The sequence below is a fragment of the Ursus arctos genome, unplaced genomic scaffold, assembly GCF_023065955.2.
Source record: "Ursus arctos isolate Adak ecotype North America unplaced genomic scaffold, UrsArc2.0 scaffold_7, whole genome shotgun sequence".
Taxonomy (NCBI): domain Eukaryota; kingdom Metazoa; phylum Chordata; class Mammalia; order Carnivora; family Ursidae; genus Ursus; species Ursus arctos.
Genome location: NW_026623089.1, coordinates 25,243,595 through 25,258,881, shown reverse-complemented (window position 1 = coordinate 25,258,881; position 15,287 = coordinate 25,243,595). Strand labels below are relative to the sequence as shown.

Genomic DNA, 15,287 nt, shown 5'->3' with positions numbered 1-15,287 from the left:
TTGACTTCAAAGCACTTAGGAGTCTCTGCAATGTTTATTTGTCAGTCCTCACTAGAATGTAAGCTTCACGAAATCAGGGAGCTTGAGTGTCCAGGGATAGTGACTGGCACATAGCAGGTACTCAATAAATATTTGTTGTGAAGAATGAGTGAACAAAGGAACAAATGAGTGAACTGCTCGGAGACCAGGAAGAAGAACTGTTTGGTTTATGCATATCACTACCAGGGACGGCAGGCTGGAAAAGAAGGCAGTGTGGGCCGGGAGGAGGGGGGAAAGGCAGGGGGCCGCAGAGTCAAACCTCTAATTCTGTGCTGCCGGACCACACAGGGTGGAGGCAGGGCATGCTAGGTCAGCCTCTAGGTGCTACTCTCAGCCTGGGCCTCCCTCCAGGCCTGGCGCACCTTGATCTTCACTTTGAAAGGCTCGATCAAAAAGACTAACTTGGGGTTGCCCTCCAGGGAAGGCATCTGCCCGTCATCCGGGACCTCCAGGTCGAACCTCTGCAGCAACCAGGCCATGAAGAGGAAGAGCTCCTGGCGGGCCAGGATCTCACCCAGGCAAGAGCGGGGTCCTGCTCCGAAGGGCAGGTAACTTAGTGATGGAGAGATGAGCTGACTCTTCGTGGGGTCCAAGAAGCGCTCTGTGGACATGGGGGGGGGGTGTCAGCCAGCGCCAGGGCAGGACTAAGTAGAGGAATGGCTCTGCCCTGACTGAGGGGGAGGTGTGGCCCTGCCCGGGGAGCCCTGGTCTGAGGAGGTGGACAGCCTCACCTGGGGGAACCCTAGCCTGAGGAGAGATACAGCCCAGCTCTCAGGTAGCCCTTATTCACCCCAAAGAAATGCAATATTCAGGAAGGATGAGAAGGAGGCAATATTGAGGACCTGACTTCATGGGAGCCATATACCTACAGGGCTTCTTAGAGGACATTTGCAGTTGGCAGGAGAAAGTGAGAAACCCAGCTGTGAAGAGTTTGGGTAAATCTAGGGTAGAATGGGGCTGTCAACAGGTTCATGTAGTTGGAGCCAGGAGTTTTCTAGTAGGAAGCTTAGCAGAGGGAACACAAGGCTGGAATGCTGGAGCACGGAGGCTAGGCTGGCTGTGTGGCTCGGGAGCAGGAGAACAGGGACTCACCTGGCATGAACTGGTCGGGCCGGTGCCACTCCTTCTCATTATGATGCAGTGCCCACAAATTGATGATAACACTTGTGCCCTTGTCGATGGCAAACTCGCCAATGCTGCCCCAAAGAGGGAGAGGAAAGGGGAGTCTAAGATATTGTCCTCCCCAAACTGCTCAGCCCCACACCTCCACAATCGCCCATCCTGGGGAAAAAGCCCTATACATCCTCATGCCCACTCCCTCATCTTTTCCTCAGCTTCTACCAGCTCGAAGTGAATCCAGCCCTTCTCCAGGCCTCTTCCTCGCTAGCTCTTACGTGTCAGCACTTGTGTGCATGGACATTCATGTCTGTTGGGGCACGTGGGTGTGCATTTGGGGCGTGCGCACGCGTGTGTGTGTATGTTGTGGCTATTGGATTGGGTAGGAGCATAGAGCACTTGGTCTTCCATTCAGACTGTATGTCTCCAGAGCAGCAGACAGTTTCTGAGGGAGGTCACTTAGATCTGTGGATTCGTCAGTAGGTGTTAGTGGTGACAGATATATTGATCAGGAGGGTCACGGGTAGGATGACTGATGGTCAATGGTTGAGTATAAATTGACCAGCAAGTGGAGGGGTGGTGCGGCAGAGAAGGGACCAGGTGGGCTGGAAAGCAGTGCTGTGCTGTTGGGAGGGCAGGTGTACCTGGAATCAACGATAGCCTTGTGGGGGATGAGCGTAGGGGCCACAGGCCTGATGCGAAGCACCTCTCGGATGGTGGCCTCTAACCAGATGAGTTGGTTCCGGTCACTCATATTTGGTGTACGGCCAAAACCTACATTCTGGTCAATCTCCTCCTGGATCTTCTTCTGCAACTGAGGGCCAGAGCAGGGTAGATGTGACCAACGTGCTTAAGCCCAGGAGAAGCATGGGCTTAGAAGAATCCTATTGTTACATTCAGAAGAGCTGGCTCAGACTCTTCCCAGTGGTGGCTTTGCAGTCCAGGCTTTGTTTCCAAAAGATGGGGCAGCTCCACCCTAGGGCCAAAGCCAACTACTGCTTGGATTAGGAGTGGGGCAGCCCAGCTACCTTGCATGGAGGGGCAGAGGCCATTACTTCTCCCTCTTTCTGGGGCCACAGGTGGATCTGGCTGGGGTGAAGAGTGGCTGGGAAGACCGGAGTAAGGAGAAGCCCACCTGAGGATTGTGTAGCAGGAAGGCCACAGTCCACTTCACTACAGACGTGGTGGTCTCTACACCGGCCCCAAAGATGTCCCCTATGGTGGTGAGAATATGTTTATCTGAAAGCAGTTTTGCATCCCGGTCTGAGGCAGCATTGTTATTGCCTGAGTTCATCCTGGCTTGGATCAGTACGTCCAGCAGGCTGGTGATAGAGTCGCTGCTGAAGTTCTCCTGGTTGGGTGAGGTTGGGAGACAGTGTTAAGGAAGAGCCCCATGTGCAATACCCTGCCATACTTCATCCCAGACTGGAGATGCAAAGGCTTCTTCCATCTGGAAGTGAGGGACTGAGACTAGGCAGGACCTATGAGCTTGTGGAGGTAGGAGGGCTCTCTTTAAATTTTGGGAGTGGGTGGGTCCCTTCTTGGATCCTCCACAATTCCTTACTTCCTCACCCGTATTCATTAGTTAAGTCATTTTTGGTTGAACACCTACTGTGTGCCAGGCAATACTCCAGTGTCCAAAATGGACCCCAGCCCTGTTTTCATGACACTCCAACCTAACTCACGGTCTCCTCTGCTCCATCACCTACCTTATGTTTTTCAAGGATTTCATTCAGCAGTTCATCTCGCATTTTAACACAATTCTTCAATTTTTCAACGGTTTTGTTGGGGAAAATCTGAAAAGTGGAAATAAGTGTCAAAGCCATCCATCTTCTGTTTTGTTTCTCCAGCTACCAGAATCCTACCTGGATGGAGACAGATCCTAGCTTTCGGTCTCTGGAGAGTTTCCACTCTAACCCAGACGTTCAGCCAAAATGGAAGTTAAGATGGAGACACAGAATGGGATTATTAATGACAACTAGGACAACTCCAAATAAGGGGAAAGAGAGCGTCTCCACCTCCCCTTCTCCATTAAATCAAACATCAGGCACCGATGGAGGGTCGACTCTGCTGGGTGCCCAGCCCTTAGCAGTAAGATAGACTTGAGTCTGAAGCCTGGAGCAAGTTCCTTAACTTCTCTAAGCCTGTATTCTCCTCTGTCTGGGGATAATAGAACCAACCTTTAAGGGGAATAACATGATTAATGCATGTGGAGTGCTTAATAGTGGGCATATGGCAATTGGTAAATAAATGAGAGCCATTAATATGAGTATTAAAAATTCATAGTTAAAAGCTAAACCTATTTTTGTAGAGAAGTGGCAAGGTTTTAAAAAGAGAGGAGGCAGAGCTCACTGTGGCTGAGGTGGTCAGGAAATCAGTGGGTCTGGAGCTGGGCAGTAAGAAGAACTGGGGACAGGGATTGCTGGAATCTGAAGGTGGGGCCTGCCTCATCCTCACCTTCAACCCGGGGAATATGTCTGCCATATTATCGGTTCCCAAAGAGTCCAAGATGCCTTCATTATAATTCTTTATGATCTTCAGAGCAGGATCTCCGTTCTTGTAAGAGGAGTTGAAGCAGATCAAGCAGATTATGTTGGTCACCGCCAGGAAGAGAGGCAAGGACAAATCTATGGACTGTCCATTCTGGGTGGCCAGGAAATCACACAATAAACTGTTTTCCTGACAAACTGGGAGGAGAGAGGGGGCAAGACAGTGGGGAGTTAAGCAGCACCCTCCCTCCTTCCCAGTTCCATCTTAGCCAGGGACATGGAGCAGATGGCCACTAGATGGCAGCAGCAGCCAAGAAAGCACCAGCTTGAGCCTTCCATTGTCCCTTTGCCCAGCCCCTTCTCCCTCCAGCAGCCCCAGGGACTGGCCAGCACTCACTAATCTTCTCTAGCCTCTGGTTACCATCCTTGAACAGGGCAAAGGTGGCCAGTACCAGCTTCCTATGCAGCTGCCAGTTGGCACCATGGTCTGCGAAGGCGATGCCCTTTTGGTTGTCAGACAGGATGTCCAGAGTCACCTTTGGAGAGCAGGAAAGGCTGTAAGAATCAGACATCAATGACCCACCCTTGCCCTGGGCCTCCTGCACCCTTCCTGAGGGAGAAGGCAGGTACCTACCATGCTGACACCCATGTGGGACACCCTTGCTCTACTCTGCCGTGACCGTTAGGCCTTGGTAGGGCAGGGCCCGAGACCCCCTTACTCCCAATTCTATCAGAGAGACAGACTAAGGAGAAAAAAGGGACCCTAGATGAGAATGCAGGGGTTCTGGGGTTCAGTTCAATGACAGGGTGACCTCTGGGCCTCTCTTACCAGTTTCTGACCAGGGGAAGGCAGCCGCAGATGGGATAAGCTCTCTGAATGGTGCCTGTCCTGGGGGCAGGAGCAGGTGGGCTTGGAGGGACAGGACTGCCCAGATGTCTGCCTTTCCCTGGGCCCTCTGGGGGGTGCTGCAGGTGTAGCAGCTGCTCATCTTTCTGCCCTTCCATTGCAAGGCTGCATGCCTACCATAAGGCCCCACCTGGAAAATGCAATCTGGACTTGGCCAAGCCCCCTCTTCCCAGAGCGACTTCAAAGCATGACTTCAAAGCCTTCTCTCTTACATCCTGTGGGCTGCAAGCTCCATCTGACTAGCCTCCTCCTTCCTCTTTGCTCAGGAGGGTTGAGAGTGAGGCTGTTGGCCAGCAGACCTAGCTGACGTGTCCAAGGAAAAATGAATCAACCTTGGCCTGATCAGAGGTAAGTGACTGGGGGGTCCTGCCTGGGGTGTTCAAGGGGGTACTCAGTAGCAAGATGCTGGGATGGGGTGTTGGCAGTATTCCCAGACGTCTAGCTTCTCTCCTCCCCCAGGAGCTTTACAGAAGGCTTGGCAGGATAGATCATCAGCATCCTTGAGATGCCACCATGTGTCAGCCTTCCTGTGAGCCCGAGCAGCCGGGGACAGCTCCAGAGAAACAGCAATCCCTGCCCTCCAAAAGCCAGGGTACTACGCTCTCACACCTTCCCATAGAAGACAGTAGTCATTTTAGTCCCATTTGCCATATGAAGAGTAGCACTCCTAAAGGCTATTTATGGAGTACTTACAGCGGCTGGGCCGTGGGCTAAGGGCTTTGCGTAGAGTACCTCAGTTAATTAGGGAAGCAAGACTCAAAGAGCACATCAACCAATTCCAGGAGAGATGACAGCCCAGAAAATGAAGTCTTCCTTTGATTCTTCCTGCCTAGTTTAGAGGCTGGGTGGGGTCCGAGGGGTCAAATCCCCACCCCCGGTCCTGTTAGTCTGTTTTAGGAAGAATTACAGGAGCTGGAAGGGTCATTCCAGGCATGGTCTTGGCTGACAAACTGCAACCGCCCCCCCCTCCCCGAGCTGGTGAGAAAGGAGAGATAGTGGGTACTGCTTACCACTTGGGGCCGCCCAGAGAATTCCTTGCCCTTCTTGACAAGCACCTCCTTGGCCAGCTGGTGGTGGCCGACCATCACTGTAGTCTTGGTACCCATACGAAGGGAATAGATGGGGCCGTATTTTTCCTGCAGCTTGAAGAAGTTCACGTGCTGATGGCCACCTCTGGGCAGGAATGGCAGGCTGCCTACCAAGGGCAGGGATGGGAGGCTCTTGGGATACTTGGCACTGATGCACTTTGGCTTGGGCCATAAGAAATAGGCGAGGGTGAACAGCAAGAAAGCCAAGAGCTCCCACATGGTGGCCGGGTGCCGGCAAGCAGGACAGACAACTATGGAGTGGAAGAACAGCAGCCAACTCTAGGGAGCAAGGAGTCCTTTTTAAGGGCTGCCCTGATCTTCACCTTGGCTCTGTGTTATCTCTTGCCTTGTGGAAATTTATCCTGGAGCACAGCCAGGACCTCTCTCAGAATCAAGAGAGGAAGAAGGAGTGGAGCCCTCCTCAAGGGCTGGCTCAGCTCCAGGACAAACCCCTGAGGGGGGCTAGGTAAGGGGAAGACAGCTGGTCCTCCCTCCCTGGAGCTCCCCATTCATCAATGTCCACAGAGTGTGCCAGAAGCAAATGGTATCTGGGTCAGGAATCAAGGCTTGGGACTTTCCACACTGTAAAATCAAAATCCATGAATAGATGATCTTGTCAGGAGGGTTACAACCAGCAGGGACTGTCAAAGATGTTTCATCCAGTCTTATTTAACAGCCAAAGATGTGATGCCTTCAAAGGTCAGTCTTGTATAAGGTCACATGAGATAGTGACAGCAAGGGGGCGCCTGGGTGGCCCAGTCAGTTAAGCGTTTCCGACTCCATCTCAGCTCAGGTCTTGATCTCAGAGTCATAAGTTTGAGCCCCACTTTGGGCTCCACACTGGGCATGGACTGTGAAGCCCAATATAACTTTAAAAAATTATATATATATAATATTAATAATAAATAATATTATAAACATACATAAATATAATGCAATATAAATGATAAAATATAATTATATATAAATATTAAATAATATAGTCACATATAATAATGTGTAATATATTTTATAATATAAAATAATATATATACATATATATGTCACATAAAATTGACCATTTTAACCATTTTAATTTAAAAAAATCTTTAAAGTAAGCTCTATACCCAACATGTGGCTTGAACTCACAACCCCAAGATCAAGAGTTGCATGCTCACTGACTGAGCCAGCCAGGAGCCCCCCCATTTTAACCGTCTTAAGTGTACAATTCAGTAGCATTAAATATACTCACAATGTGGTATGGCCATCACCACTATCTACTTCCAAAACTTTCTCATACCCAAACAGAAACTACCCGTTAGGAAATAACTCCCCATCTCCGCCCTCCCCACCCCCCCAGCATCTAATCTACTTTGTCTCTATGAATATGCCTATTTCACAGAAGTGGAATCTTGCAATATTGTTTTGTGTGTCTGGCTTCTTTCACCTAGCATAATGTTTTCGAGGTTCATCCATGTTGTATCAGAACTCTGTTGCTTTTTATGACTGAGTGATATTCCATTATACGGATATATTGCCTCTTGTTGATTCATTCATCAGTTGATGGACACTTACATTGTTTTCCCCTTTTGGCTCTTGTAAAAAAAAAAATGCTGCTATGAACATGTGTGTGCAAGTGTCTGTCTGAGTCCCAGTTTTCAATTCTTTGGGCGGTATACTGGGAAGTGGAATTGCTAGGTCATATGATCATTTTATATCAACTTAAGTTTATGTTCATGAATTAAGTTTCAGTTTCCTCCTCTGTAACATGGAAATAAGAATGCAAATATTGCATTATATTTATGTACTTCTGGGGGTTGTCGTGACTCAGTGAGATCATGCGTGGAGGCGCTGCCTGGCAGGGAGTAAGTGCTCATCTCTTATTTATGCTTATCATCATTATAACAAAACGGCCTTCCTGGTTTCTCTGAGCTCTTATTAGTGGATCTTCCTGACAGACAAAGGTCTCAAATTCTGCTGGAAACCTTCAGTGTCTCCATCGGTATTGATCAACAATTTGAAATCACCAGGCGAAGCCACAGCTCCAAGGAGGCAGACATCCCAGGTGTCAGTCATCACAGAAGAGGTGGGTCCTCAGACAGGCATTAGGACCCACTGAGTGAGACTCACAAAGGTGGAAGATAGAATTTCTGCCAGTCTCTGGGGCTGGTCTGCCCGTGTCTGTACTTTGAGTAGTACAGACTGGGGTAGGGCTTGCTGGAATGAATCAGGAAGGCAGCAGGTAGGGGACCTCTTCACGAAGGTGAACCAGCAAGGCCTTGTAATCTAGACTGCCTGGTTGCCCCTTACTCCAAATGTTCAAATGTGGGGCGCCTGGGTGGCTCAGTCAGTGAAGTTTCTGCCTTCGGCTCAGGTCATGATCCCAGGGTCCTGGGATCGAGCCTCAAACGCTGAGCTGGGAGCCCGCTTCTCCCTCTCCCTCTGCTGCTCACCCTGCTTCTGTTCTCTTTCTCTCTCTCAAATAAATAAACAAAATCTTTTAAAAAATGTTCAAATGTAGTTCAGACTTTTAAAAAAATATTTTATTTATTTGAGAGAGACAGAGATAGCGAGAGAGAGAGAGAGAGAGAGAGAGAGAGCACAAGCAGGAAGGAGGGGGAGAAAAAGACTCCCCGCTGAGCAGGGAGCCTGATGTGGGGCTCAACTCCAGGACCCTGGGACCATGACCATGGCAGACGCTTAATCGACTGAGCCACTCAGGCACCCTGTGGTTCAAACTTTTAGGGCCATTTGGGTTGGAGGTATGGGCCAGGGTGGTCAGAGAAGCCTTCATGAAAGAAAGGAGATTTGAGCTAGGCCTTGAAAGAGAATGAGGACTGCTAGGTAGAGGCATGGGGAATGGGGAGAAAGGGCCCTGCTAGAAGGGAGTGCTGCCGAGTGGACTATGCTGAGCCTGGAGGGGGTGGGATGGTGACAGTTCTGCCTGCAGCCATGAAAGAGGCCTGCTGGACAGGCACATAAAATCAGGCTCTGGAGCCCCAAATGGAAGGCTGTGGAGGGTGGAGGAACCCCTGAAAGTTCAGTGGCAGGAGACACTGGTGTGTTTGGGGGTGAGTCTGGTATCAGTGCTGGGGTAGGCTGGATGAGGAGCTCTTGTGTAAAGTTTGACAGGCCGGGCAAGAAGAGGCCTGAGTCCTGTGATCCAGGCAGGGGCCAAGGGGAGTCAACCAGCCGGTAAAGAAATATGAATGGGTACTTTCTATTCCCGAAGTGAATGCTGAGGTGATTCTCTGTTACACCCCGATTATGAACAAGAAATGGAAATTTTAGAAAAAATTGTTGCTTCATATCCTCATCACCATATTGTAAGAGTTACACATGATAATTGCAGAAAATCTAGATAATGTGGATAGCTCAAAATAAATTAAAAATCTGAAATATGTTTTTTAACCGAAATGAGGCCATACTGCATTTTTGGGGCATGGACATTTTTCTCTTATTAAGGACTTTTCTACGACATTATTTTTGATGGCTGCGTTATCATTCCATTGTGTGTATATCATACGGTTAGCATAGCTTTTTTAACTGATTCTGTATCGCGGTGTTGGACATTAGGATGTTTCTGTTTTTGTCTTTATTTTTCATATAAACAACATTAAGTAATAGCCTTGTGGTGAAAGCTTTGTGCATAACTGTTAATATTTTCTTAGGGTAGGATCCTAAGAGTGCTATTGTTGCTCAAGGGCCATGCATGCATATTTTTTTTCAAGATTTTACTTTTTTAAGTAATCTCCACACCCAAAGTGGGCCTCGAACTTAATAACCCTAAGGTCAAGAGTCACGTCCTCCACCAACTGAGCCAGCCAGAGGAGCCCCATGCATGCATATTTTAAAGATTTGTGACGAATACTGACTTATTTATCAGAGGCATTATATTAATAGATTTCTTGGTTTCCAACCATTCCTAGATTAGTAATAACTTGTCCAGAGCATCTTCTTTTAATATGGAATGGAATTCTCTTTGTTATTACTTAGAGTTTTATTTCTTTTTCATCTCTAATCATGTGAAAAATTGAGTTGTGGTTTTCCTACTGATGCATTGTCAGGTTTTGGTATTACGATTTTACTTATTTTATAAAGTTATTGGAGAAGTTTTCAGCCTTTTTCTATGTCCTTAAGCAGATTAAATAGCATGGAAGTGATCTATTCTTTGATGTTCTAAAGCAAGGTAACATGAAAAGTGTCAGGTCCCAGTGCCTTTTTTCAGAGAGATGACTCCTTCACATAGTTTTCCAGTTTCTTCCATAGGTGTTGGTCTCCTCAGTTCTTCTGAGTCTTCTTGAGTCAAGTTTGGCAATTAATATTTCTTAAAATTTGCATTTTCTATTTTCTCTTGATTTGTCAAAGGTTTTATTAATCTCTTCAAAGAATCTCCCTTTGGATTTATTCATCAGGTCTTTGATGACTGTCATTTTAATTTGGTTTCAATGTTGATAAATGATCAAATGCAAAACATCCTGCGTCATTTTATGCCGGAATTCAGACGGAAAGTTCATATGAATTCCACTTTCTTGGAATCCCTGTTTCCCTTTTTCCCTTGTCCCTTGTCTAAAACATAAGCCCCATTGTCTACTACAGCTGAACTTACGACCCGAGAACTCCATTCTTAGGTATTTACACAACAGCATTTGTACATACGTTCACCAAAGGCACATTCAAAAGCATTCATAGCGGCACTATTTGTAACAATTCCAAACTAGAAAGAAACCCAAGTATTTATCGATTGTTGAATGGATAAATTGTCATGCAACATACAGTGGAATAGTATACAGAGATGACAATGAATGAACTGCAATCACATGCACCAACGTGGATGAAACTGACAAACGTGACTGAGTGAAGAAACCAGACTCCTAAGAATGCAGTGTATGCTTTTATTTATATAGATTTTAGAAACGGATAAAACTAAACTATGGTTCTAGAAGTCAGGTGATGATTACCCTGGCGGGTGGTTAAGTGCCGAAAGAGGACTCAGGGTGGGGCTTCTGGGGCGGGGCTTCAGGCAGCGTTCTGTTTCTTGATCTGGCTGCTGGTAACACAGGTATATATTCACTTTGAGCTGGACACCAATTACGTGTGTGCATGCTATACTTCAGTAAAAAGTTTACTTTAAAAAATTGGGTGTCTATGGAATCTGGACCTCACTGAAATTGCATGCAAATTCTGCATATATGTATAAATACGTATTTTTCTGGAGAGAGAATCCATAGCTTTCACCAGTTCTCAAAACAGTGAGTTCGCCATTGGCTTGAGGTTCCCTCTATCCTCACGCTCATCCCCATCCTGCTTTATGATTCTTCTACTCTACCCTCCTCCAATTGCGTCTTTCCTTCTCTCCAAGACCTTTCCCCAGAGCCTTCTGGTATTGTCCGTCTCTAAAACACACACACGTCTTTGTTTTCCTTACTTAGCTATAGAATATTTTCTCCACCTCCTGCCTCACGTAAACTGGACCTTCTCTGAGGACAGCCCTTCCCCTGCTGTTTTCTTGAATAAAGAAACCTAATGTCCAGGTTAGGCAGTGGAACTGATGTTCTCTTCACTTCCCAAGGCCTCCAGACCACATTCTCCACCTTTGGGTGGAGCAAATTCTCGCTCCTTTGCAGTTTCAAACCTTTTTATTGCCATTACTTACTGACCTCCTGCTGCTCACTTCATTTAAGATATAAGATATGGGCACCCGACTCACATCCTTCCTCTCCAGTCCTGCCATCATCCTGCATGAGTTTAGAGTCCATGGGGGATGATCAGTCAACATCCCAACTTCATACTTCCTTCATTTCCTCAAATCCAAAGATGGTCACCCTTACTTCCATCTCAGTTACTCCTCTAAACTTTAAGCCCCATCCTCAACTCCATCTCTTTCATGCGGAGCAGGTAACCTTACCTTTTCTTTAAGAAATCTGAGACCATTGGGGTGCTTAGCTGGCTCAGTTGGCAGAGCATGTAACTCTTGATCTCAGGGTTGTAAGTTTGAGCCCCATGTTGGGTATAGAGATTACTTAAAAAAATAAAATCTTAAAAAAAAGAACTCTGAGACCATTAAGTTCAATCTCCCTTAATTTCTACTTTACTGTTAGAGGGAAAGAATCACTACTCCTGTTTCTAATCAACCCGTCTGACAATTTGGCAAAATAATAACTTTATTGAGCATTTGCCACATATTACATGTTCTGTCTCATTTAATTTTTATAACAACCCCGTAAGGTGCTATTACTATCACTATCACCATTTTACGGATGAGGAAATAGACACGAAGACTTGCCCACGGAGAAGTTGGGATTAAGCAGTCTAAAGCTCTTTGCTCTTAGCCATGGTATTCTGCTTCTCATAATATAAACTGAAACTATATACATACTTTTAGAACCAATAATTCCAACTCTAGGAATTTATCCTGAAGGTGTCACACAGTTCAATATACAAAACGAATCATTTCATGTTTATATTGCCAGTAATACACCTCCCATCAATAGGAGATGAGAATACAATACAGCCAGAAAAAAAAAGGAAACGCTTTATGTACTTATTATGGAAAGAGTTCCAAAATATATCGTTAGGTAAAAGAAGCAGAAATAAGAACAGTATGTATTGAATGCTTCCATTTGTGTAAAAAAAGGAAGAAGAATATATGTACTGTTTTGCTTTATATGCATAAAATATCTCTGGAAGGATAGACTACAACGTTAAATCAATAATACAAGTTTCCACCTTAGGACTAGAGAAGGAAAAGCAGCATAAACCTTAAACAAATAGAAGAAAACAAATTATAAAAATTAAAGCAGAAATCAATGAAATTTCAAACAGGAAAACAATAGAGTAAATTAACCAAACCCAAAGTTGGTTCTTCAATAGATCAATAAAATTGACAAACCTCAAGGCTGGCAAACCTGGCTTTTTTTTCTTTTTTTTTTAAATTTTTTAAAAGATTTTTTTATTTACTTATTTGACAGAGAGACCGCCAGCGAGAGAGGGAACACAAGCAGGGGGAGTGGGAGAGCAAGAAGCAGGCTCCCAGCAAAGCAGGGAGCCTGATGCGGGCCTGGGGCTCGATCCCAGGACCTGGGATCACACCCTGAGCCTAAGGCAGACGCTTAACGACTGAGCCACCCAGGCGACCCCCTGGCTTTTTTTTCTAAGAGAGAAGACACAAATAGCTAACATCAGAAATGAAAGAGGCACCGTCACTACTGATCCCATGGACATTAAAAGAATAGTAAAAGAATAGTATAAGCAACTCTATGCCCACAAATTTTGATAACTTAGATGAAATGGACCAATTCCTTGAAAACATAATCTGCCAAAACTCACACAAGATAGTCTGAATAGGTCTGTATCTATTAAAGTACTTTAATCAATAATTAATAATGCTTTAAAACAGAAAGCATCAGGCCAGATGGCTTCATCGTTGAATTCTACCAAATTCTATAAGGAAAAAAAATTATAGCAATTCTCAACAATCTCTTATAAAATATAGAAGAAGAGGGAACACTTCCTCACTCATGCTATGTGGCCAGAATTTCCTTATTACCAAAACCAGATAAAGACATTACAAGAGGGGCACCTGGGTGGTTCAGTTGGTTAATTGTCTGCCTCAGCTTGGGTCATGATCTCGGGGTCCGGGGATTGAGCCCCACATCATGCTCCCTGCTTAGCGGGGAGTGTGCTTCTTCCTCTCCCTCTGCCCCTCCCCCTGCTCATGCACACACACACTCTCTCTCAAATAAATAAATAAAATCTCTTAAAAAAGGCACTACAAAAAAGGAAGTCTACGCACCAATATCTTTCATGAACATACACGCAAAAATCCTCAGCAAAATATTAGCAACCTAAATCTAACAATATATTAAAAGAATTATATATCAAGACCAAGTGGGATTTATCTCAGGTATTCAGGCTGGTTCAACATTAGAAAGTCAGTTAATGTAATCTATCACATCAATAGGCTAAAAAAGAAAAGTCATAAATGCAGAAAAACATCTGACAAAATCCAACATCTATTCACAGTAAGAACTCTCAGCAAACTAGGAATGGAGAGGAACTTCCCCAAATTCATAAAGAACAACTACAAAACCCCTACTGTTAATATAATATTTAATGTGAGAAACTAGATAATTTGCCCCTGAGGTTGGGAAAAAGGCAAGGATGTCCCCTCTCACTACTCCTAGCTATGCAATAAAACAGAGAAAATAAAAGGTATACAGATTGGGAAGGAAGAAATAAAACTGTCTTTGTTAGCAGATGACATGATTGTGTAGAAAATCCCAAGGAATCAACAAAAAACCCCTCCAGCAAGTAATAAGGGATTATAACAAGGTTGCAGGATACAAGTTTTTAATATACAAAAATCAATTGCTTCCCTATATATCCTCAATGAAGAATTAGAAATTTAAAGCACAATACCATTTACATTAACAAAAAAATGAAGTATTTAGGAATAAAATGTGTTAGGACATACAATAAAATATTATATTTTATTGATAAAAACTATAACTCTGACAAAACAAATTTAAAAATATATAAATAAATGGAGAGCTATGCCATGTTCAATGGATAGGAATGTAAGATGTCAGTTCTTCCTATTTTGATTTGTAGATTCAGTGCAATCTTAATCAAAATCACAGCAAGTTATTTTGTGGATATAAATGAACTAATTTTCAAGTTTATATAGAAAGATAAAAGAGGGACACTTGGCTGGCTCAGTTGGTAGAGTGTGTGACTCTTGATCTTGGTGTTGTGAGTTTGAGCCCCACGTTGGGTATAGAGATTACTTAAAATCTTAAAAAAAAAAAAAAAAAAGGAAAGGCAAAAGACCCAGAATTGCCAACACAATACAGAAGAACAAAGTGGAGGACTGACACTACCTGATTCAAGACTTACTGTAAAGCTATAATAATCAAGACCGTGTGTTACTGGTGAAAAAACAGACAAAGAGATAAATGGAACAGAATAGAGAGCCCAGAAATAGACACAAATAAAAATAGTTAACTGATCTTTGACAAAGTAGCAGAGGCAATTGAATGGAGAAAGGCTAGTTTCCTTAACAAATGATGCTGGAACAGCAACATCCTTATGAAGGAGGAAGGAAGGAAGGAAGGAAGGAAAGAAGGGAGAAAGAAGAAAGTAAGAAGAAAGAAAGAAAGAAAGAAAGAAAGAAAGAAAGAAAGAAAGAAAGAAAGAAAGAAAGAAAGAAAGAAAAAGAAAAAAGAATTACACAATAGACCTTATCCCTTCCACAGAAGTTATTATCAAAAAATGGATCATAGACCTAAATGTAAAACACAAAACTATAAAACTCCTAGAAGGTAACATAAGAGAAAATTCAGGGACCTTCAGTTTGGTGATGACTTTTTAGGTACACACCATACGCATAATCATGAAATAAAAAAAATGATAAGTTGGACTCCCTTAAAATTTAAAACTGCACCATGAAAGTCACTGTTAAGAAAATGAAGAAACAAGCCACAGACTGGGAGAGAATATTTGCAAAACATATATTTGATAAAAGATTAGTATCCAAAATATGCAAAGAACTTTGAAACCCAACAATAAGAAAACAACCCAGTTTAAAAATGGGCAACAGATGGGGCGCCTGGGTGGCACAGCGGTTAAGCGTCTGCCTTCGGCTCAGGGCGTGATCCCAGCGTTCTG

At 44.5% G+C, this 15,287-nt stretch overlaps 1 protein-coding gene across 1 annotated transcript; it reads right to left on the bottom strand.

Annotated features, from left to right (window-relative positions):
* On the bottom strand, nt 1-6,508 carry LOC113251880 (steroid 17-alpha-hydroxylase/17,20 lyase). Its single transcript, XM_026494011.3, has 8 exons — nt 5,562-6,508; nt 4,042-4,180; nt 3,613-3,842; nt 2,865-2,951; nt 2,291-2,506; nt 1,800-1,969; nt 1,132-1,235; nt 1-640 (listed from the first exon to the last, which is right to left on the bottom strand). Exons 1-8 carry the CDS (start codon nt 5,856-5,858, stop codon nt 357-359), a joined length of 1,527 nt encoding a protein of 508 aa, XP_026349796.1. The 5' UTR covers nt 5,859-6,508; the 3' UTR covers nt 1-356.
* Between the last annotated feature and the right edge of the window lie 8,779 nt (nt 6,509-15,287).

Bases quoted from the DNA above. Each gene is read 5' to 3' on its own strand.
- LOC113251880 (XM_026494011.3), bottom strand. From the start codon at position 5,858: ATGTGGGAGCTCTTGGCTTTCTTGCTGTTCACCCTCGCCTATTTCTTA. The intron at 1,970-2,290 runs GTGGGCTTCTCC...TCTGGCCCTCAG, and splicing joins TCCTGCTACACAATCCTCAG to TTGCAGAAGAAGATCCAGGA. The intron at 641-1,131 runs GTGAGTCCCTGT...CCATGTCCACAG, and splicing joins GCCCGACCAGTTCATGCCAG to AGCGCTTCTTGGACCCCACG.